The following is a 23,212-nucleotide window of genomic DNA, read 5'->3' on the forward strand; positions in this document are numbered from 1 at the left end:
CGGCATCCCCCCTGCGAACCGGCATCCTACCCCCACTCGCGTCACCCCCCTCCCCCGCGATCCTACATCGCCCCCAGCACCGCAAAACATCTCTTACCTGATTGGGCTCCGGCACCAGCACCAATGCACAGGACGTGCCAGTGCCCGAAGATCCTCCCTCGTTGGTTTGGGATGGGCTGGGCTGGACTGGGCAGTGCAGGAAAGATCCTCCTTCTTCCTGCGCCGGGCTGGACTAGGCTTTGAGCATTTGCGCATGCTCAAAGCCTTCTGGTCTCGCTCTCTCCGAGATAATCTCAGAGAGAGCGAGATAATCTCGGAGAGAGCGAGACCAGAAGGCTTTGAGCATGCGCAAATGCTCAAAGCCTAGTCCAGCCCGGCGCAGGAAGAAGGAGGCTCCTGCACCGCACCGCCCAGCCCAGCCCAAACCAACGAGGGAGGATCTTCGGGCACTGGCACGTCCTGTGCATTGGTGCTGGTGCCCAATCGGGTAAGAGATGTTTTGCGGTGCTGGGGGGGGATGTAGGATCGCGGGGGGGTGACGCGAGCGGGGGGGAGGATGCCGGTTCGCAGGGGGGATGCCGGATCGGACTGAAAATAAAAAGTTGTAAAACGCGGATAAGCGAGCGGGAGGGAGGATGCTGGTTCGGAGTAGGCGGGAGGAGGTTTTAGCATGCGCGGTATACGCGTGTGCGCGCTATATTAAATTTTTTTTACATAAATTTGTGTTCCCCGCACGCTATACCCGTGTGCGTGTTTTACACGGGTGCGCGGTATATGGGTGAAAATACGGTACTCAACTGACAGAAACCTGCTGAAGATTTTCTGCTTGTTCTGTCTACCAAAAGCACAGTGAACAGTGATGTGGACAGGAACACTGTTCAGTCCTCAGCAGCTGTGCCCCATGAAAAACATATCAGGCTGGAACTGTTTAACCTTTCAAGCAGCAAAGCCTTGAGTCCATAAGGGCAGAATCCAAATACAGTACAGCCTAATATCTTTGTTTTCTTCTGCTTTAACACTATCTGCAAGTTTCCTTACTAAAGATATACACAACAATTTCTCCAGGGTTCCCAGGTCAGTGAACAAATAAATCTTAGTGATTTAGGCACATTGATATCAAGCAGGATTCCTACAAGCACTAAGAGGGGAATTCATCAAATTCATCATTTTAGCACAGGGTCCTATTTTATCCAATGAGACCTTGTGCTAAAAGTAGCACAACTTGTAGTAAAATAACCCGTCTTTACAGTAGCACACATTCCCCCCTTAAATTTACTTATAGCCCCTGGTCTCCTATGGTTAGGGTTATCATATTTAATAATGGAGAAACCTGGACGCATGGCCCTGATCTGTTCTGCCCTAGTCCCACCTCCAACCATGCCCCATTCTGCCACTAGCCTCTCCCTGTTTCACCTCCAGCCCCACCCCCAAAAGCCTCTTCTCTTTCTCTCAACCTCCACGCCACGTCTGGAAGGCCTCCAGCATGCGCGGATGTGTGCGACGTCATCTGCACATGCTTGCTGAAGGCCCTCCAGACACAGCCGTGGGCGGGGTTTTGGAAAGTCCGTCTGGGAACTTAGTCCTCTAAAAAGAGGCCATGTCCGGGTTTTCCCAGACATCTGGTAACCCCACCTATGCTACTCTGTGGCTGGTTATATGCACAGGAAGAAGGCCAGTAAATAGGTAAAAAAGAAAATTCCCTCTTTACCAATATATTCAGGGTTCTGGGACACTGATCCCTGGAGCTAAGAGGAATTCTCTGCCAGCTCCCACAAAACCAGAGAGAGACAAACTGTTTCTCCCTACTCCCTTCCCCTTCTTTATGTACACTGTTTATCAAGCTGAAAAAACTCTGAGTCCACACAGTGTGCATGATAGCTTCTGTCGACATGACATCAGAGGCCTGCCTGCTGAATCTCTACACTTAAATTGAGTGAACACATAGAGCGATTTAGGAAACACAGGAATTCCCCTCCTCACTGCACTCTGAAAGATGCACTGAACATGGGAATCACCCTCCTCACATACTAATGAAATAGGGGGGAAGGAAAGTCCTCCAGCAGACTGTTCTCACTAAGTGCCCCTACCCAGATCTTCTCCCCTTCACCCTTGGCTTCTCTCCTCCTCTGGCTGATATTAGTTCCTGGAGGTCTTCAGGAACTGTAAGGAAGAAAATTCAACATAGGAAATGGGCACCGGAGTATACTCACAGGAACTGGGCTGGTCCTACTTTCTCCTCCTAGGTGGGTTTCTACTACTAAAGAAACCCATATGAAGGCTGCACAGCCACCAGATCTACAATTACACCAAGCCAGCTCACAAGCCCTGCACCGACCATAATTGTTGGCATAAGTGTGGCACTGACTAATCACCCCAACAGCTATGTCCCTTTCAACTTCAGACTATGGCCGTGTTCAGTTTTAGTTTGTGGTCTGTCATCCACTCTTCGCATTTTCAGCCAACCACTACCACCACTTCTGCAGAAATATTACATTACCTTACATTAGTGATTTCTATTCCGCTTGTGCCTTGCGGTTCTAAGCGGATTACAAATTAGAAGATATCTGGACATTACCGAGAGAATTGTATAACAAAGATTCATGTACATTACATGATACAGTTGATAGTTACAAATTAGAGGATATCTGTATTTATCCGATGGAATTACATAGTAAAGATTCAAGTACTTACAGGAAACATAGTATTACATAGTAAAGATTCAAGTACTTACAGGAAACAGTGGAGAATAACAATATATTCGGGTAGCTGAGGAGGATAACCTAACATTGAAGGGATAAGTTTATTGGATACATGTGGTAGATGCTTATTTAGCTGTCTGGATATTTTTTGGTTGGTATGATACTGTGCTCTTATAAACACAAATACACAGTGATTTTTACCTATAATATCCCTAAGTTCTATGTGAAAGTACATTATAAATATAAGATTTTGACACTAAAGGCTCCTTTTACTAAGCTGTGCTAGCGGTGCTACATTGCCGCGCGCACTAGACGCTAACGCCTCCATTGAGCTGATGTTAGTTTTTTTGCATCGCGCGGGGGGGGGGGGTTAGCACGCATTCATCTGCAGCGCATGGTAAAAAACACTACCGCAGCTTAGTAAAAGGAGCCCTAAGATCACTACACAACAGCTATGAAACCTGTGTAAGGTAAATAAAAAGTCTTAATTGTGATCTCGGATGAGTTGAAATACAGCTTATAGGACAGTAAGAACACATTTGGGAGATGCTTAGAGAAAAGAAAATCAACTGAATCAGCATTATTTAATAGCTAGCTTATGCCTTTGTATTGGTAGCTTAAGGTGAATTACAGTCAGATAATGACGGAACAAAAAACCACATGAGCAGGGATCACGTTATGTTACTGTAATTTCAACTTCATTTTCTCCACCACTTAATATGTAACAGTGATTCTCAGCCTACATCAAAAGTGGATTATTTTAGCAAGATAGCTGGGCTGGAAACCCCCTTTTCAGCAAGCCTAAATGTCACCTTGAAGGCAGCAGCATGCAATTAGCTCATCCGCACACGGGAGCCTGGGCTTTGGTCAGCAACACAAGTGAACCCTCTACGTACCAAGATATAAAGATTGAACTTAGGTCTCATGCACTACAAACCTAACTTGGTTTCAGGATGTTGGCGTTTAAAAATAGTTCAGTTGTCTCCAGATGTTAAATTCTCCCTTGCAAACAGTTTAATGAACTGGATTACTGAAAGATGTCAACTGCATTATAGAATTGCTAAACCCTAATTAGTATTACCTTCAGAAACTACCTTCAGGAACTTTGCCTCCATCTTAAAGAAAAATCAGTGCAATTTAAGATATTCTATTGTCATTTGCAGCACTGCACATGGTTTCCAGGAAATAAGATGTGATAAAGGTAACAACAGTGAATCTAAATTGCTGACATGGGTGTAATGGCAACTCTCTGTAAATAGTAATTGCAGAAAACACTCAACACCCAGACTGAAACTCTAGGTATTTTATATTCGAAGGGCGTTGCACGAGAACCTGATAAATTACAAAAATCAAATTTTTAACCAAAACAGTTGTTGTATTTAGATGTTTTCCTGTGAAAGTGATCATTCAAAGATTTTAATGTATTATTATTAACTTTTCCCCCTTTAACAAAACCGTGATAGCAGTTTTTAGCGTGGGTCGGCACGCTGAATGCTCTGTGTTGCTCCCGACACTCAGAGTTCTTATGAGCGTCGGAAGCAGCACAGAGCACTCAGCGTGCCAGTCGGCGCTAAAAACCACTATTGCGGTTTTGTAAAAGGGGGGGGGATTTGTTGCATGACATCAAAACAATGTCTGAATAACAAAAATAATGTGAAGACTACTGTCTAAAGCTTGTTAACATTTCTTTGTCTAAATAAATATTAATGTGCAATTAATAATGTGATAGTTCTGCTAATAAAAAAAGCACAATTTATATTCTAAATTCATTCACAATTCTCTTCCATTTCATCTGCTGAACTATCTTTAGCTACAAACTACCATCCAGTCCGAAACTCAAACTCCCATCCAATCTAACTACACTCCCAACACGTCCCTCCTCCTACCTTTGCATCCCACCCGCTACTCACCCTCTCCCTCTAAACCAAGGGTGTCGAAGTCCCTCCTTGAGGGCCGCAATCCAGTTAGGTTTTCAGGATTTCCCCAATTAATAAGCATGAGATCTATTTGCATACACTGCTTTCATTGTATGCTAATAGATCTCATGCATATTCATTAGGGAAATCCTGAAAACCTGACTGGATTGCGGCCCTCGAGGAGAGACTTTGACACCCCTGTTCTAAACCAATGCTGTAATCTCCCTGTTCTTTACATTTGTATTGATACCTGCAGTATCCACATTGTATTTCTACTTTACTATATACCGTCTTGAACTGAAAAGGTATGACGAGATATAAATAAAGCTATTATTATTATTCGATTAAATTGGTCTGTAAGAACATTGTAATATTTTAAGTGATGTCTATAGTGTAAATCAGGGCTGCCCAAGTCCAGTCCTCAAGATCTACTGGCAGGCCAGGTTTTCAGGATATCCACAATGAATATGTAATGAATATGAAGTTCTTCACTTATTGAAATTATTTTAAAATGAATAAAGATTATTAAAAAAAAAATCTGGACATCTTTCACTTTTGTTGCCTTTAGTGTAACAGGTCTAAAACATAAATGAATTGTTAGATATGAAATTTCTGAAATAATAATCTGTTTTTTTGAACCCATGTCATGGATATTGCAGATCACAAAAATAGTATTTGACAACTCGTTTGTGCAAGAACCTGTTAAGAACACTCACCTTAAACAGCCAACTGCAGCTTCTTGGTTTCCCATTTTTATTTCAGAATTGACACCATTTGACATCTAATTCTGTCATCATTCCCCGCAGATTCAGAGTCTGGGCGGCATGATCTCTGATTTTGTTGAAAGTTGAAATGATTTCTTGCTTATTTTTGGTCATTTAAACCTCATACAGTGGAGCTTGCAACCATAATCAGGGCCAATAAACCACCACAATATTGTCTATTTCCATTCACAAATTCCTCTCCCTCTGCGCTTTTCCCCCTAATTATAAAGCTGCACTAGCAGCTCTGACGCTCATAGAATTCCTATGAGCATCCAAGCTGTTACCGCTACGGCTGGCGCTAAAAACACTAGTGCGGCTTTGTAAAGGAGAGGGTTAATTTTTGTTACAGTTTGTTTCCACTTGCTGTCATCACACTTTTTTTTTTTGGGGGGGGGCGTTGTGTTTTGGCATGATAATTTATATTTTTACTTATAGCCAGCATTCTCAAAAACAAAGGATTGCTTTGCCTCACAGCACTAAATAATTAATCAGCTAGGATAGTGCATTGCAATTAGAGAATGACACGGTGGCAGTTACCCGCGGCTAGCCACGTTTAGCCGTGGGTAACCCGCCAAAACGGTGACCAAAAAAATGGCCACCGCAAGTTCGGGGACAAGGCAATTCACCACCCCGTTTGGCGGTGAATGGTAGCACGGGGCGGTGAACCATCTGGAACACATGGTGAACGAGCGGCAGCCCACTCTCCTCCCGCCGGCCAGTCGACCATGCATCTCCCTCCCTCCCTTCTTTTCCCTTACCTTTTCTTGTTAAAACGCACGTTTTCTATAAGGCTAGGAGCTTGAAGTCGGAGCCTTGAAGTCAAGTCGCGTTGCACACTGGAAAAAGTCTCCTCTGACGCAACTTCCTGTTTCCGGTTGCATCGGAGGAGACTTTTCTAGCTGGCAACCTGACGTGACTTCAAGGCTCCGGCTGTAATACAGCTCCTAGCCTTATAGAAAACGCGCGTTTTAACAAGAAAAGGTAAGGGAAAAAGAAGGGAGGGAGGGAAATGCACGGCTGGCCGGTGGGAGGGAGCTGCTGGAACCGCGTGAAGGGTGCTGGGGGTGGGGGGATGGAGAGGAGAAGACGCTGAAGACGGGGATGGCCGGGGCGGTGAAAGAGACAACGGGGCGGTGACGGGACGGTGAAGGGGACGGCAGAGACGGGGACAGGGCGGTGAAAGGGACAGCGGGGGCGGGGCGGTGCAGAGGATGGTGGTCCGGGGACGGGGTGGTGACGGGGACATAATTTTTCCCCGTGTCATTCTCTAATTGTAATAGACCCAAACACATATTGCTACACAAAACTATCACTACATTAATTAAGTTGACATAAATCAGTTCTTTAAAATTAATTATAAAAGTAGTTAGTAGATACAAAAATATACTGCATGTAAAATTAACACTTTTTCTTTCCTTTCCTGTGGGACTGCTTCTTGTATACTTAACATGATTTTGTACAAAGCTAAAGACACAATAGAATTTTGTAATGGTTAATAGGAGAACTTGACACAAGTAAGTACATAATGAACATCACTAAGAAAGTTTCAGTTTGTCCCTAAAGTGGATTTATCCATTTTTTGCATAACACCTTTCCTTTTTATGTTATTTTAATTAAAATAACAAAAATGTAGACTTCACCAAGAAATGGTGCATGTATTAAAAGATTTGGTAGCAGTCTCCATGTATCAGTGGAACCCAGTCACAGTGGAACCCAGTTCTGTCAGATATGAATGATTACAGTATATAAAAGAAGAAAAATCTCTAGAAATTAAAAATGATCAAAATCTTGAGGAGTTATCATAAATGTGTTCACATCATCAGGTTTTTAGGGCCATAAATATAAGCAGCAGCACAGAGGGTATTTTGGAGCCCCAGCATTTCTAAGTTATGCAGTTCCAGGAGAGAGATTGTAGGCCAGTCCTGGATTTCTGCCAACTCCATAATTCACCAGGACTTTAAATGAATAGAATCAGAGACTACAAATACCATCCTGCTTTGGGATATAGAAGTTTAAAACCAGAATTGACCAAAAAGTTTCCCTCCTGGAAATGAGTGCTCTGGGTCCCTTTCACTAAAGTCCTGCATGCGCTAAATGCTATGCATCTTATTTTATACCTATGGACCCCATGGCACTCAGCACACTCCCTAAGCTTTAATAAAAGGGCTCCTGTTTGAATGGGTTTTCAGTATTGACAGGCATATTTCAAAACAGCACCTTGATGATATCAACAATGTGTAAGACCTATTCCAAAATACTTCTAAGATTAAAACTGAGCTACTCAAGTTTATTTTGATTGATAAATCGCTTATTCCAAATTTACTAAGCAAGTTACAGTAAAATAAAAATGAACATACATTAGACATGCTATTTAAAATTTAAAAATAATGGGTCGTTAGACTGACAAACTTACAAACTAATTGATACACAATGGTTGGAGGAATAAAGTTACAAATCAGTGCTTTAAAGTAGAAGAAAAACCATAGATGGAAAAAACATTAGGGAGGGAGTAGTATAAAACCTGGAGGTAACTCCTTTACGATTAAAAGATTAAAAGCATTTTTAAAAAGAAAACTTTTTAAATTATTTTTAAAATGGCTAAGATCATTTCCTCTCTTATATATTGAGGCAAAGTGTTCCAAAGTTGCAGGGCCATCACCGAAAACATATCGTGGCGTATGGTTCCAATAACTTTCAAGGAAGGGACTACTATGAGCTTTTGGCTTGTAGATCGAAGCATTCCATTAATAAATTGTGGTTCATTGGTGGACAGAGTTTAAATACTAAGAGTAATAGTTTAAAGATGATACAGTAGTTGATTGGAACCAGTGTGAACTGATCATATTTTTACCGTTATGAATAAGTTTAATGGCTGTGTTTTGTATTATTGAAGACGCTTGTTTCTTTTTGTGTGATGTTTATTAATAATGAGTTGCAATAATTAAGTTTGACGATAATTAAGGAGTGGATTAGAATGTTTTGTGATTTTGACTCAAGAAACTTAGAGATCGAGCGAATCATGCGTAATCTATAGAAGCAGAATTTAACTGTATTACTTATGTGTTCGTGATAGGAGAACTCATCGTCAATAATGACACCCAGTATTTTATATATGGCTCTGAGTGAAATATTGTAATTTGTACATAACAATTTATTAGAAGATAGGGATGACATGGACAATGACACCCAATTTTACAACCACTGACTACTGCTTAAGAATCGGTAGGCGTTTAACTAGAATTGATTGATCAGTAAAATCCAAATGTTTGTCATAATTATGCAGCAAGAGGGCTATTACCTGCTACAACATGGCATTCAATTAATGATCTGATGCGAAATACTATTACTGTATTTCCTGGTTCGATAAAGTACAAACCGATACACTATGAAGGAAGAAATCTATTCGGACAGACGATGTCCGTGGAGGGCCTGCTGGTCCCACCGGGGACCGACCATCGGTGTCCGGGCCGCGGAAAATCCGGCTGCCCCCCAATTCCCTCTCCATCAGTCCGGACAGCCGCCGCGCCCCCCACTTACTTCAAATGGTCCAAAGAGTGAATGCTGCGGGAGGACTTCCCGGTCCCGCTGCCGCTCCCCCAGCTTCGCGAGCGGCCGAACATCTCTTCCGGCGCCGACTTCTCTTCCCCCGCCTCAGCCCATCAACGCTGTCCCAGCAACGGCCAGCCTCAGCTGCGACTCAGCCCGGAACTGCGGGCGCCGGGGGTGACGTCATTGGGTACAGTGCACGCCGGGAGTTGTTGTTTACTCGCGCGTCGCCGCATCATTTTCGTCAAGTGACGTAGCCTGCTCCCACAAACTACAACTCCCGTTGAGTTGCGCGGCTGCTATGACTCTTGTGACTGTGAGCTACCTGGGGGCGAGGAGGAAAGGGGAGAGCGCCTGGTCGTTTTCCCCGTTGCGGGGTTGGGCAGTATACCGGTGCTGGGATGGGGTGGGGTAATAGCGCCTGTTGCATTTGAATAGGAACGGCGGTATTTATTGCGTGGGGGTATCGCCAGGTTTCGCATATGTAGCCATTAGTCCCTGAATAAAAGCCAGAAACGCTGTGCCTTGATGTATTTGCTGTGCCAGAGTGAGCAAATTCTCTTTCATCGGTCACTACATCATTTGCAACTACCAACAAATCTATTTTGGCTCTCTTAAAAATATGCTGAGATATCGGGGGGGAGGGGGGTGCATAAGGTTTAGTTAGACATCTGATTACTGGGGGCGACCCGCTGCAGTAGGCCATAGAGCAGGGTTTGGGTTGCTGTTTTTACCTTTTGGTTCCTGTACCCCCTTTATTCAGTTAAGCCCTTGCACCCCCTTCCTTTCTAAACTATGTCTACTGATAGTTATGGAAGGTTATGGTTAGTGGCAAACAGTTTTAACTGCTAACGTCAAAATTACAGTAGTACACAAGTTATACAGTGGTGCCTCACACAACGAACTTAATTGGTTCCAAGAGCAAGTTTGTTATGCGAAAAGTTCGTTATGTGAAACGCGTTTTCCCATAACAATACATGTTAAAAAAAAATAATTCGTTCTGTAGCATAAAATATGCTAAGATGACATAAAAAAAGATAAATTTGTTATTATTTTTATTTAGATACATCTAAAAACATAATTGTTTTTTAAAACAACACACATTTTTTAAATTTAAAGACAGACTAAGTAGAGTCTAATTTTACAGTGAGAGAGGGCAGAGTCTCAGCGGCAAAAACTGGGACTTAACTGTTCATTTTTTTTTTTTTTCTAGCATCGGGGAAGCGGCGAGAGTAGCTCCGCCCCCCCAACGCATCAGCAGTAGGTGCCGGGCCCCTGCGAGCCGACGGTCCGCCACTGCACAGGGAGCCAGACGGAGAGAGGGCAGTTAAGCGCAGTGCCTGCGCGGAAGGATGCAGCTCGGGCGACTTCGTTGTGTGAAATGAAGTTCGTTGTAGGAAGCAAGACATGAAGTTCGTTGTGCGCAGCGTTCGCTGTGCGAGGCGTTCGTTATGCGAGGCACCACTGTACTACCAAATATATTCCAATTGCCTTCACTTTGACCAGAAAATTTAAACAAATTGTCTCAGATTTCAAGACCTTTCTCTGCACTTCTTTGAGATGCTGGCATCACTGCTTAAAAACCCCTGCCAAAGGCACAATAAAGTAGCAAGGTTAGGGTATAACTAACATGACCATTTATTTTTTCATCAAAAGGGACATCTATTATTTGTCAGTCCCGCCCTAGCCCCGCCCTCAATCCCGCCCCAAATTTCTTCCATTCATTTTTCATGTACACATAATATCTTCATATTAATTCATAATGGTAACCTCAAAATAAAAAAAAACTACAAAGCATACTATACCCAGAGAAAATGTTAATTATCATTTGGGGTTTTCAAAGATGTCAAGGCAAATGACTTTAAAATATGCAATGTCACCTCAGTAACTATAGATAAATAGACAAATATAGTGCAAAATATAGACAGCAGATATAAATTCTCAAAACTGACAAGTTTTGATCACTAAATTGAAAATAAAATCATTTTTCCTACCTTTGCTGTCTGGTGATTTCATGAGTCTCTGGTTGGGTTTCCTTCTTACTGTGTATCCTTTCTTTCTGCACTCAGGCCCAACAATTGTTCCTTTCTATTCCCTCCCTCCTTCCTTCCTTCCTTCCTATGTCCTTAGTGCCCCCAGTGCCTCCTTCCCATGTCCATAGTACCCCCAGTGCCTCTGTCCTGTGTCCTTAGTGCCCCAGTGCCTCCTCCCAATGTACATAGTGCCCCCAGTGCCTCTGTCCTTAGTGCCCCCAGTGCCTGTCCTGTGTCCTTAGTGCCTCCTTCCCATGTTCCTAGTGCCCTCAATGCCTCCTTCTCATGTCCATAGTGTCCCCAATGCCTGTCCTGTGTCCTTAGTGCCCCCAGTGCCTCCTCATGTCCATAGTGCCCCAATGCCTCTTTCCCATGTCCATAGTGCCCCCAGTGCCTGTCCTGTGTCCTTAGTGCCCCAGTGCCTACTTCCCATGTCCATAGTGCCCCCAATGCCTCCTTCCCATGTCCATAGTGCCCCCAGTGCCTGTCCTGTGTCCCTAGTGCCCCCAGTGCCTCCTTCCTATGTCTTCTCTTGCCTTTATCCTTCCCCCCGAAGCCAGCCTGCCTGCCTGCCTACTTCCCTCTCTCCAGTGCCTGATTCAACCCCCCCCGGCGATTCAACACTCCCCCTCCCGCAGATTCAACACTCCCCCCCGCGGATTCAACACCCCCTGCGGATTCAAACCCCCTGCTTGCCCGCCCGTGTACCGCCGCTACCTTCCAGTCTGCCTCCCTGCCGCGCCGATTGAAACGCTGGACCGCCGCCGCTGCTTCTTGACTTCTTCCCGACGTCAATTTTGACGTCAGAGAGAAAGTTCGGGGCCAGCCAATCACTGCCTGACTGGCCCAAACTTCCTCTCTGATGTCAAAATTGACGTCGGGAAGAAGCCAAGAAACAGCAGCGGCGGCCCAGCGTTTCAATCGGCGGGCAGGGAGGGAAAGTGATCGGCTGTCCTGGTGCCCCGTGCACAGCTTTGGGACGCTGTCCCTGAAAACAGGACATTTTTGGTGTCCCAAAGCAGTGGGTCGGGACAACGGGATGGTCGGCCTGAAAACGGGACATATGGTCACCTTAGGTATAACTGTAAACACTAACATCCTGGAACCAGAAAAACATTAGGCTCAGGGAAGAGTGTGGCACAGTGGTTAAAGCTACAGCTTCAGCACCCTGAGGTTGTGGGTTCAAACCCACGCTGCTCCTTGTGACCCTGGGCAAGTCACTTAATCCCCCCATTGCCCCTGGGCAAGTCACTTAATCCCCCCATTACCCTGGGTACATTAGAGAGATTGTGAGCCCACGGGAACAGACAGGGAAAAATGCTTGAGTACCTGAACAAATTAATGTAAACCGTTCTGAGCTCCCTTGGGAGAATGGTATAGAAAATTAAATAAATAAAACTATATAGAGCTACAGAGAATGAAGACTTTGGGGGACTATTGATCTAATTAAAAAGAAGTTGCAAACCATCTCAAAACTTATAGTGCATGAGATCCAGGAGGAAGCTGCTTTTTGGCACATTGCAACTATTGAGACATGAGGAATACATTTTGGAACATTCAGTATACTATAGCTTAAGAATTATGTTATGCGGGTATTTGCTCAGTTAATGTTTGTTTAGATGTATATTAATTATGGTTGATCTGTGGACTCAACTTCCCAGAGGTCTTTGCTTCATTATTAAAGAACTGTTCAATTGATTCAGAGTCTGGTGACATCAAGATTAAAGAATTAGGGGTTGGCTGAACAGGAAACTCTTACAGTGGCCAGTAACTTAGAGAAGTCCTTGCTTCAGCACAAAAACCTGAAGACTATGCATGGAGCTGTATTTGTATAGTAGGAGCAGCACAAATGAGGCTCACAGAAGCCATGGTATACAGAAAACAAACCATCTAGAAGCGCAAGGCTATGAGAATACTGTAGAACAAAATAATTCTTCAGGCCTGCAAATTTATATTAACTATGAAATATTTGGAGGTCAATGTACTAAACATCTTTTCCCACAGACATAAAATAAGGGGGGAAAAACATATACATAGACCTCTCTAGTAGGGCTGCACTGAATATTCATATTTGATTCGGACCCAAATAGAGCCCCAAATATATTATTTGTATTTGGCCAAATAGTCATTTAAATTTGAATATGAATAATCCAGGACTCTACTGTGCTAAATCCCACTGAAATAAGCACTTGCTCTCTGATTTCATGTTACTTCTTTTATTATTTGTTATGTTAAAGCTCAAGGCTTTTCTGGCTTTGTCTCGACTGGATAAAGAGGAGTCAACAATAGCTCAATAGTTTATATAAGCTGTTCATCACGTCTCAGTCCTGTCTGTGATTTGTCCTTTAAAACAATTGTTTTTTTTTCTCGCTTGATGTAATCTTGGATCACATTTTGAGGACTTGAGTTGGGTTAGTGGCAAGAATTTTCTTTTATGTTGTTAGTGATTCATATTGGATATAAGTTATATCTCTACTGACCAACTTTCTGTACCAGTGGATACTTGAATGTAAATTTAAAAATCTATAATCAATAATAATAAAATGCTAGAGGCGCATGCGCTCTTGAAAATTCGTGAGCGGTGGCGCTGTGAGGTGTGCTTCTGTGCCAGTCCTCACGGCGCCTGCGCGTGACTGTGCAGAAGACACCAGCGACTCCTCCCTCCCGTTCCTCTTCAAAGCGGCCTGCTGAGGTTCGCCAGCCGCTGTAGCGAACCTCGCAAGCCGCTCTCCACCTCCGTGCAGAAGAAGGAGTCGCCGTGTCACCTCCCGCCCTCACTCGCCGCTGATCCTCCTCTTCAGAGCAGCCTGCGATCGTGGCCGGCTTTAAAGAACCTCGCAGGCTGCTCTCCAGCTTCAGTAGCACACTCCCTCTGACGCACGGGATCGCGTCAGAGGGAACGTGCCACCGAGTTGGAGAGCAGCCTGCTAGGTTCGCTAAAGCTGGCCACCATGATCGCAGGCTGCTTTGGTGAAGAGGAGCAGGCCAGAAGACGCCTGGATGTTGGGAGGGTAAGAAGGGAATCAATACCGGGAGCCAGGGGGAAAGGGGAAAGGGGGCTGCTTTGGGGGGAGGTGTGCTGGGGGGAGACAGAAAGGGGCCATGGATAGGGAGAGGGAAAGGGGGCTGCTTTGGGGGGAGGGGTGTGCTGGGGGGGAGACAGAAGGGGCCATGGAGAGATAGGGAGAGGGAAAGGGGGCTTCTTTGGGGGGAGGTGTGCTAGGGACAGACAGCTTTGCTCGGGGGGGGGAGGGGGGAGACAGAAGAGGGCCATGGAGAGACAGTTAGGGAGAGGGAAAGGGGCCTGCTTTGGGGGGGGGAGGTGTGTCCTGGGGGCAGACAGCTTTGCTCAGGGGGGGGAGGAGCCAGAAGGATACAGACAGCGGCCAAGGAGAGAGAGAGAGAGAAAGAAACACAGACAGACAGACAAACACATCTATTCTAGCACCCGTTAATGTAACGGGCTTAAAGACTAGTAAATAAATAAAAGCTCAAGGATCATTATTTGTATTAAATATTTGTATTCAACTGAATACTATTTTTCATTATTTGTATTTGGCCGAATAGTAAACTATGCTAATAGCTCTGTTGTATAGTTTGGGAAATTTTGCTTTCTAGGAGTTTTGGTGGCCAACTATATAAAGTAAGTATCAGCAAACATATTGTAGGTGATGAAGGAGTGACCAAACTATGGGGTCCTTTTACTAAGGCGTGCTGGCCATTTTAGCGCGCGCTAAATGCTAACGCGTCCATTATATCCTATGGATGCATTAGCACACGTTAGCATTTAGCACGCGCTAATTTTTAGCGCGCGCTAAATCAGCTACCACACCTTAGTAAAAGGACTAGTAAATTTCAAAAGCTGAAGACTGAAAAATTGATAGGAAGCAATAAAATGCTTTAGAGAGACTTATAACCTGTCCTCCCAGCTAATTTGATTCTAATAATTGTTCTTGTGGCAACACACCTGTACTGTATGTTTAGATTATAATAACATTATCATAAATTTAATCTATTATGAGGAATTGTCTTTAAGGAAATTAGCAATATAAGCTAGCTACAATGTATTGACTTGTATAATAATTGCATAATCAAAAAAAGCGTCTAAGTCCCCTTTTGGCCTAAGTCCTTAAACGTTCAACCCAGAATCAGGGAAAGTGTCCATAACCAAAACAAACGTCCTTGTTTTGATTATGGCCTTCCTCTGCCTAAACGCCCAATCACCACACTACGTCTAAAAGTACACCCACAGAATGTCTACACCAGGGGTGCCCAACGCGTCGATCGCGATCGACCAGTAGCTCAGGAAGGCAACTCGAGTCGATCGCACTCGTGTTGCCGTCCTGATCTACGATTTCAGCCCCTAGCGAACTTATGCTCCGGGCTCTAACGTGTGCGTGCAGGCTTCTCTTCTCTTCCCTCCGAAACCAGAAGTTATGCCCGGGGAGGGGGAGGGGGGGAGAAGGGAAGCCTGCACGCACATGTTGAGAGCCCTGAAGCAAGCGTTCGCTACGGGCTAAGGCGGGAGACATGTTACTGAAGCATTTCCTCTTCTTGCTGCCGGGTCCTGCCTACTTTCTGTTTCCGCGAAGGCAGGACCCGGCAGCATTTCCCCCAACAGTTCCTCGCGATGCTGGTCGGCCGAAGCAGGGAGAGGTTGGGGCGGCGTCGGCTTTTGGACGTGTTATTGGCGTCAGCTTTCGGGCCTGTTATTGGTGGCGGTTTGGGTCCTGGTCCCCGATGGCAGTTTGGGTCCCCGATGGCAGTGGCAGTGTCTTGGGGGAGGGCAGGGAGAAAGAAAGAAAAAGGGCAGGCAGGGAGACAGAAGGAAAGAAGAGAAACAGAAAAAAAGGAAAGGGAGGCAGAGAGAAAGAAAGGGCAGGGAGAGAGGAAGGAAAAGTTGGGGGAGGGAATGAGGTGTGGAGGAGAGGAAGCATACAGGCTGAAAGAAGGGAAGAAAGACTGGATGCACAGTCAGAAGAAGAAAGTGCAACCAGAGACTCATGAAATCACCAGACAAGGTAGGAAAAATGATTTTATTTTAAATTTAGTGATCAAAATGTGTCTGAATTTATATCTGCTGTCTATATTTTACACTAAGGTCCCCTTTTACTAAACCGCAATAGAGTTTTTTAGCGCAGGGAGCCTATGAGTGTCGAGAGCAGCGCTGGGCATTCAGCGCAGCTCCCTGTGCTCTAAAAACTGCTATCGTGGTTTAGTAAAAAGGGAGGGGGGTATATTTGTCTATTTTTGTATGGTTGTTACTGAGGTGATAGTGCATAGAGTCATCTGCTTTGGCCTCTTTGAAAAACCCTGGAATAGGAATGATAATTAACATTTTCTATGCGTACAGTGTGCTTTTTTAAAATTTTATTGTTGGTAGATCATTTTGACTTGGTCATTTTAAAAGTAGCTCGCAAGCCCAAAAAGTGTGGGCACCCCTGGTCTACACTATTTAGCCATAATGAAACAAAAAAACGCCTAAGCCCCAAACGTCCAACAGAAGGGCTTTTAGGAGAAGGAGGAGCCAGTCCTTCGGCTAAAAGCTGGATTCTGTAACCGGTGTCTGTCAAAAACAATACCGGTTACAGAATCCCCCCCCACAACGATCCAGTGGTTTGTGACCCTGATAGTATGTGTAGCTGTGTTTACATGCCATAGACTCATGTTCGAGTCCTAGCGACTTGATGAATTACAGATCAAAAAAGAAATCAGCTTTGTACTAGTCCAGTAAGGTCCTCCAGCATCATCCCCATGGTTGTTTTCAATGTTTCTAGCCATCTGATTGCAGGTCGCCCTCTTCACCTGGTTCCTTCGATCTTCCCAAGCATGATGTCCTTCCCCAGTGATCTCTCTCTCCTGATGGTGTGACCAAAATAAGACAGTCATAACTTCATCATTTGGGCTTTGAGTGACACAGCCAGTTTGATCTCATCCATAATCGATTTGTTAATTCTTCTGGCGATCCACAGCACACATAAAATCTCCAGCACCAAAGCTCTAATGAGTCGGTCTTTGTCTTTTGCATCCGTAGTTGACCATTGAGAAAATGAGTGCATGATCAAGTCTGATCTTCGTTTGGAGCAGTGTCCCGCAAACTTTGTTCAGCCACAACATACTAAGTATAGTGGCTGCAGCTCGAGGCATCCAGAAGTGTACTGATATCACTGTGATGACATCATACGCATGTGTGACATCATGTCGACATCCATGCATGCACGAAGGCCCTCTGCCGCCAGTGGGGGGTACCAGCAGTGAAGAGACCAGAGAGAAGGAGAGGCACTGGCACTGGCTGGTTGCCTACAGGACGTCCTGTATGCAGTCAGCCGGTGCCTCTCCTCCTCAGTGTGTTGCGACATACCTGAAATCTCAGGAGGCACACAGTTTGCAATACACTGGTTTGGAGTGTTATTCCTTTGCCTTTGAGTACTTTGTTGAGAATCTTCATTGAAGAGTGACCAAGTGCTTGTGTAGTTATTTATTATTTTATTTGCCAGAACTTGATATGTTGCCAGAATACACACAGTACCACAAGGTGGTTTACAGTAAAATATAAATTAAAAAAGGAAAGGAAATTACAATAATCAACAAATGAAGCAAAAGGATAAATATCAAGAGGTGTGAAAAATAAAAGAACAAGAGGGCATTCGGAAAAGTTGAAAGGGGACAGATTCAAAACAAATGCTAGGAAGTTCTTCTTTACCCAACGTGTGGTGGACACCTGGAATGCGCTTCCAGAGGACGTAATAGGGCAGAGTACGGTACTGGGGTTTAAGAAAGGATTGGACAGTTTTCTCCTGGAAAAGGGGATAGAAGGGTATAAATAGAGGATTACTGCACAGGTCCAGGACCTGTTGGGCCGCCGCGTGAGCGGACTGCTGGGCACGATGGACCTCGGGTCTGACCCAGCGGAGGCATTGCTTATGTTCTTATGTGAAAGATAAAAAGATTGGATGAAAGGAACAGGAGGAAAGAGGTGTAGGTGTTAGACTGGGGGAACCACAAGTGCCATGGCACACCCAAAATTTTCCATCTTTCCATCTCCTCATGAGGTGTTTCTTTTCTTATCTGCCTCCCCAAGGGTGGCTACTCTTCAATTGGCAATTGTAACTGACCAGCATGAGGCCTTGAGCATCTGTGCATACTCAAGACCTGCTGGCTTCTGTCCCCTCCAAAACAGGAAGTTCAAAGGGGGTAGGAACCAGGAAGTCTTGAGCATGTGCAGATGCTCAAGATCCCACACAGGCTGGCCATAATGCTTTTAATGGTGATTGAAGTGTTGCTGCCCTGGGGGAGAAAGGTAAGGAAGGAAACACCTTGTGGAAAGGAAGAAAAGGAGAAGTTGCTAAAGAGGTGGGGGAGGGAAGAAGAAAAGTGTTGGATACCACAGAGGGAGAGAAATGCTGGACACTACAGAGGAGGGTGGGGTTGAGAGGTATGGGGCAGTCATGTGTAAGTGCTTCATTTGTAAAAATTAGACAAGTGAAAGAAAGAGTTCTTCCCAAAGAATACAGGATTCATTTCCCTACAGGGTGTATAGAATATGCAAGCATAAATGGTTCCTCTTGCCAAAGATTAAATCCTGTGGAACGTGCAGGAATATATCCTTCACCTTCCACTCGAGATTTGTCCTGCAGTATCCAGAAATTCCAGGTGTCAATGTCCTGTCAAAAACCTAAATGTTAAAATAGCTCCCCCCCCCCTCCAGGAATGACACCTTTACCCCCCTCCGGCCTGTGCCTACAACCTTAGCATACGCTGCCAGCCCCATTATTGCATAGGATGCCAACCTTGAGCAAACGCGTGAAGCACTATCTTCCTGCTGCCGCCCGAAACCGCCACAGGCAGAGGATGAGCCACCTTGGTGAGTGTTTTGGCTCGCTTGCCCGGTAAGCAAAAGCGGCGTGATCAGCAGACAGGGGCTCCGACGAAGCGACTGCCCGCAGCTCAGAAGGTGGCCCTCGTCAGCCAATGGCCGGGAGGAAAGGAAAGGGGCGGCGTCTGGTTCGGTGGGCGGGGTCAGGGGGTGGAAGTTTCAGAGAGCCACGGGCGGCGAAGCGGATCGGATGTGTGCATAGCTAGAAAGTCTGGGGTTTGTTTGGGTTTTTTTTTTACACGCCCTCCCTCCGGCGCTGCTCGCTCCTCCTCCCCCCCCCAGCCATGAGCGCGCCCGATCCTCGGAGCAAACTTTAGCAGCCCGGAGCGGGGAGGAGGGCACGGCCCCGCCAGGAAAAATGCCTCCGACAACGCTGCAGACTGGCAAGGGAATGTTGAGGCGGGGGTGCCGCTGATCCTGCGCCGCTGCCCCCCCCCTCCCCTCGCTGCGCCTTTTACCCGGGAACCAGTCTCTGCTTCCCTGCTTTTTCTTCCCCCTCCCCCCCCAAGCAGAAGCGGCGATGGACGCCGGTGGGTTTCTCTCTCCCGGGGCTCCTCGAAGGGGCGCTTAGTGATCGCCTGTTTTGTTTTTTCTCTCCCTCCCCCCCACCCTTGCTTGAAGTTGATCCGTGCCTGCAGCGCACCAGCGAGCCCGCACAGCTGCATGCCCTCCGCCGTTTACGCGCACTTGGATTCCGTGGAGTCGGCGTTCAATGAGCTGCCGTATATGTTTTACGTGGGCTTGTTCTTTGTGAACGTGCTGATCCTCTACTATGCCTTCCTGATGGAGTACATCGTCCTCAATGTGGGCATCGTTTTCCTGCCCGAAGACATGGACCAGGCTTTGGTGGATCTGGGGGTGCTGTCGGATCCCGGGTCGGTCCTCTACGACACGGACAACGAGCTGGACGTGTTCGACGGCTATCTGGAATAAAGAGAGCCCGTTTGGACGCGGAGAGCATGGGGAGGGAGGGGGGCTCTGGTTCTTTTGTCCTCGGCGCCTTGGCCCTGCCTCGGTGTCACTCTTGCGTCCGATTTTGCGGAGCGGAGCAGGTTCTGTACAAAATGGCCCCTGCGCCAAAGGAGCGCGCGGTCTGGCTCCTGGCGAGACGCCGCCAACCTGGGCTTTCAGATGTGAAACTTCCCCCGTCACGGGCCTGGGACCCTAGACCTGAGCTTCATTCCTGCTGCAAAACGCAGCCTTAAACTGCGCCAAGTAATAGACCTGCATTCTGCAGCTGTCCCGACTGTGCTGCTGACCGTGCCCGATTAGGCTCGGGTGGATGGCTAAACAGGAAATACTAGTTTGCCCATGCTGAAGATGCATCTGCCATGGTGGTAGTGGATGAGGTCGTCTGCCATATATATACTGTATATATAACCAAACTCATTTGTTCTTGTCGTTTAAAATTCAGAGAACAGAGTGTTAACATCTTATGCAATCCTAGCAGGTAAGGCCGGGCTTTCAAAAAAATTGCCTTCATAATGTCTGAAAATCTAAATGGGGAACTAGCTACAGGCCTCTGCTATTCTTAACTTATCACATCTGGATTCACTTTTGAAATACAACCATATGTGCGAATATAATCAAACCACAGGATCTAGCATGAAATAGCATTGCAACAAAGTCCAAATCAAGGTAGGCTTCCTTTCTGGACTTTTATATAATAGCATACATTGAAGCATGATTTCCAGGTACTGCCACACTGTGGTGTTCTTCGGTACTTTTGATTTATTTTCCCCCCACCCTTGTGAAGTGACAGCAGTGGGTTTTCATACGACACACCTGCAAGTCTTATAACGCATAAGAACGTCTTCAGAAAGCAAAGATGGAGCTGAAAATATCTCTGCTCTGATAAGCATGGGGAGTTTTTCAAAATAGATACTTGTCCCCCCCAACCTGGGAGTGACTGCTGAATTGTTTCTCAGGCTTCATCTCTATTCCCTACAGCTAGTGGAGGATTTGCGCTATGATAGCTGACCTTTGAGCTTATAGTTGGACAGCATTTCTACATCTAATTATACCCTTACTGCTAAGTACTTCAGATACAGTAGAGGGGCCCTTGCAGAAAGCCTCACAGATATTCTACTGCAAAAATAACAACAGAAATCTATTTATCAAGACTTGGCTATACCGCCTTTAGCGGTGTAGGCCAAAGTGGTTTGCAATCTGAAAACAAATACAAAGAAACAAGAACTCCCATTAATTATAACAGGAAAGCAATATCCACTCACTCCAACAGTCAAGCACACAAGACTAAAACAGTTTGCAGGGAGTGTTATCCGCTCCCAACTACTCTGTCCAGTTCCATAAACCTGACGGAAAAGGAAGGCTTTAGCAGCTCTTAAATTATTTCAGGGATAGCTGTTTTCTAATAGTAAAAGGGGAAATGCTGTGGTGTGGTGTGCTATAATCAATGAGCCTGCAAATTACTGCCGGATTAAAATCATTATAGAATAGTACTGTAAGTCTGCAGTTTTGTGTCTAAATTTAGGCATTAGCGGCAGTGGCATAGGGAGTATAGGAAATGCCTGGAGCAGTGGGCCCTCCCTGCCCTCCTCTCCGCCCAATCCCTCCTTTCCTGCTCCCCCCATGCCACACTCGTGCCCTCCCTTCTCCCCAGTACCTCTTTAAATCTTCACCAGCATGAGTAGCTTCTCCAGCCTGCTGTTCACAAAGGTGTCGACTTTCCCTATGACATCACTTCCTGGCCCCGTGACCAGGAAGTGATTTCAGAGGGGAGCCAGGCCAGAGCGAGCAGCAGGCTGGAGAAGTTGCTTGTGAAGATTTAAAGAGGTATAGGGGAGAGGCAGGTGGGGGTGGAGAGGTACCGGTGCCCTACTAAGATGGCACCCAAAACGATCCCCCACCCCTTAATACGCTTTTGATGAGCCCTTATGCATGTCAAAGACTGATTGGTATACGTGCTTGCACCTAACTATTGGCAGTTAGGCAGATTCCCTCAAATTCTGTATATGGCGTCTTATGTTGTAAATACAAATTGGTGTGCACAGCTGATTTGCTCACACAACTGGAGTGGAGGCGTGGCCTAGTGGTTAGAGCAGCTGCCTCCGCACCCTGAGAATGTGAGTTTAATTCCTACAGCAACTCCTTGTGACTCTGGGCACTTAACACTTCATTGCCCCAGGTACAAAATAAGTACCTGTCTAAAATATGTAAACCACTTTGATTGTATAAACCACAAGTCCCATACATACCCTTCCTCCTAAATTGTTTAACAAGTCTAATTGGCACTGTTAATTTGCAGTTAAGTGTCAGTTATTAAATTAAGCTACCACAAGAGACCCTACACCTGTCAGAAACTGAAGGAGGAACAGCCTGTTGAGGCTCGCTCCTAAATTTCTGCCCTGGACAAAACGGGTGATTACGTGGCCTTGGGTGTTTGAGTGAGAGGTACATTGTGATTGGTTGATATCTTTTGTGATCTCAGGCCCAGATAGAAAACTGTAATTTCACAGATTTTTAAAAAGCAGCACAAGGGATCCCTATTTTTAACCACTTTTATGTGGCCATGAGTACATTCTTTTTAGCCACAAAGTTCAGGCCTGGCTATAAATGATCACTGTCCTAACATATCCACACTCAGAGGGTGCAGGGACCAGAGGTGTAGCCAGACCACAAACTTTGGGTGGGCCACTGGGCAAACTGGGTGGGCATATGTGATTCCCCCCCCCCCCCAGTCCAACTCAGAGCATTAAAAATACCCCATCAGCTGCAAGGGTTTTCCGGCAGCAAGAACTCTTCCCTCTCCCACTTGCTCCAACCCACGGCTCTGTCCATACGCCGCTGCCCTGTCCTCCCTGCACTTGCTGATTTTGCGCATGTGTGACAGGCTGGGGGCAAGTGAGAGAAGGAAGAGTTCTCCCCAACAGCCATAACGAGGGTGTGAGAATTCTGGGTGGGCCCACTGTGGCTATGCTACTGGCACGGACCCAAAAGACGAGCTCCTACTTATTTATAAGTGATCCCTTGAGCTTTGGTTATTGGTTGGCAAGAATGTCAGATACTTTCTTAAAGCAGGCTGGTTTGGGTACATGGTACTCTACTGGGATGTGGAGACCAGTGGGTTATAGTTTTGTGGTGGAAGCAGGGGTCATTGCCTCCACACCTGCTTTAAAATAGGCACACATCCAGAATGGGGACAAAAACTATTGGTTTGAAATCCAGACCAACTATAGCTTTGTCACAGAACCTGCACTAGCAATTATGGACAGCTAGCTGCTAGTGGAAAATATTAAAATAACTTTTTGGGGGGTGTTTCTATTGTTTCACATTAAGGGCTCCTTTTACTAAGGTGCGCTAGCGTTTTTAGCGCGTGCTAGCCGAAAAATTACCGCCTGCTTAAAAGGAAGCGGTA

General features: G+C 45.7%; 2 protein-coding genes across 13 annotated transcripts in view; one reads left to right on the plus strand and one right to left on the minus strand.

The window, feature by feature from the left end:
* The window catches only part of CLEC16A (C-type lectin domain containing 16A), a 377,291-nt gene extending 368,180 nt beyond the window's left edge, over positions 1-9,111 (minus strand). For 6 of the 12 annotated variants that reach the window (XM_033914729.1, XM_033914726.1, XM_033914722.1 and 3 more), the window contains exon 1: positions 8,917-9,111. In XM_033914729.1, the coding sequence (XP_033770620.1) occupies positions 8,917-8,999 (83 nt within the window). In that variant the 5' untranslated portion in view covers positions 9,000-9,111. The remainder of the gene's footprint in view (positions 1-8,916) is intronic. The other 6 variants (XM_033914728.1, XM_033914730.1, XM_033914727.1 and 3 more) reach the window with 2 other exon arrangements.
* A 9,917-nt stretch (positions 9,112-19,028) lies between these two features.
* Positions 19,029-23,212, plus strand: part of DEXI (Dexi homolog) — a 38,660-nt gene continuing 34,476 nt past the window's right edge. The window contains exon 1 of the mRNA XM_033963558.1: positions 19,029-20,284. Within this exon, the coding sequence (XP_033819449.1) occupies positions 19,498-19,767 (270 nt within the window). The 5' untranslated portion in view covers positions 19,029-19,497 and the 3' untranslated portion in view covers positions 19,768-20,284. The remainder of the gene's footprint in view (positions 20,285-23,212) is intronic.

This window comes from Geotrypetes seraphini, chromosome 11, assembly GCF_902459505.1.
Source record: "Geotrypetes seraphini chromosome 11, aGeoSer1.1, whole genome shotgun sequence".
Taxonomy (NCBI): Eukaryota; Metazoa; Chordata; class Amphibia; order Gymnophiona; family Dermophiidae; genus Geotrypetes; species Geotrypetes seraphini.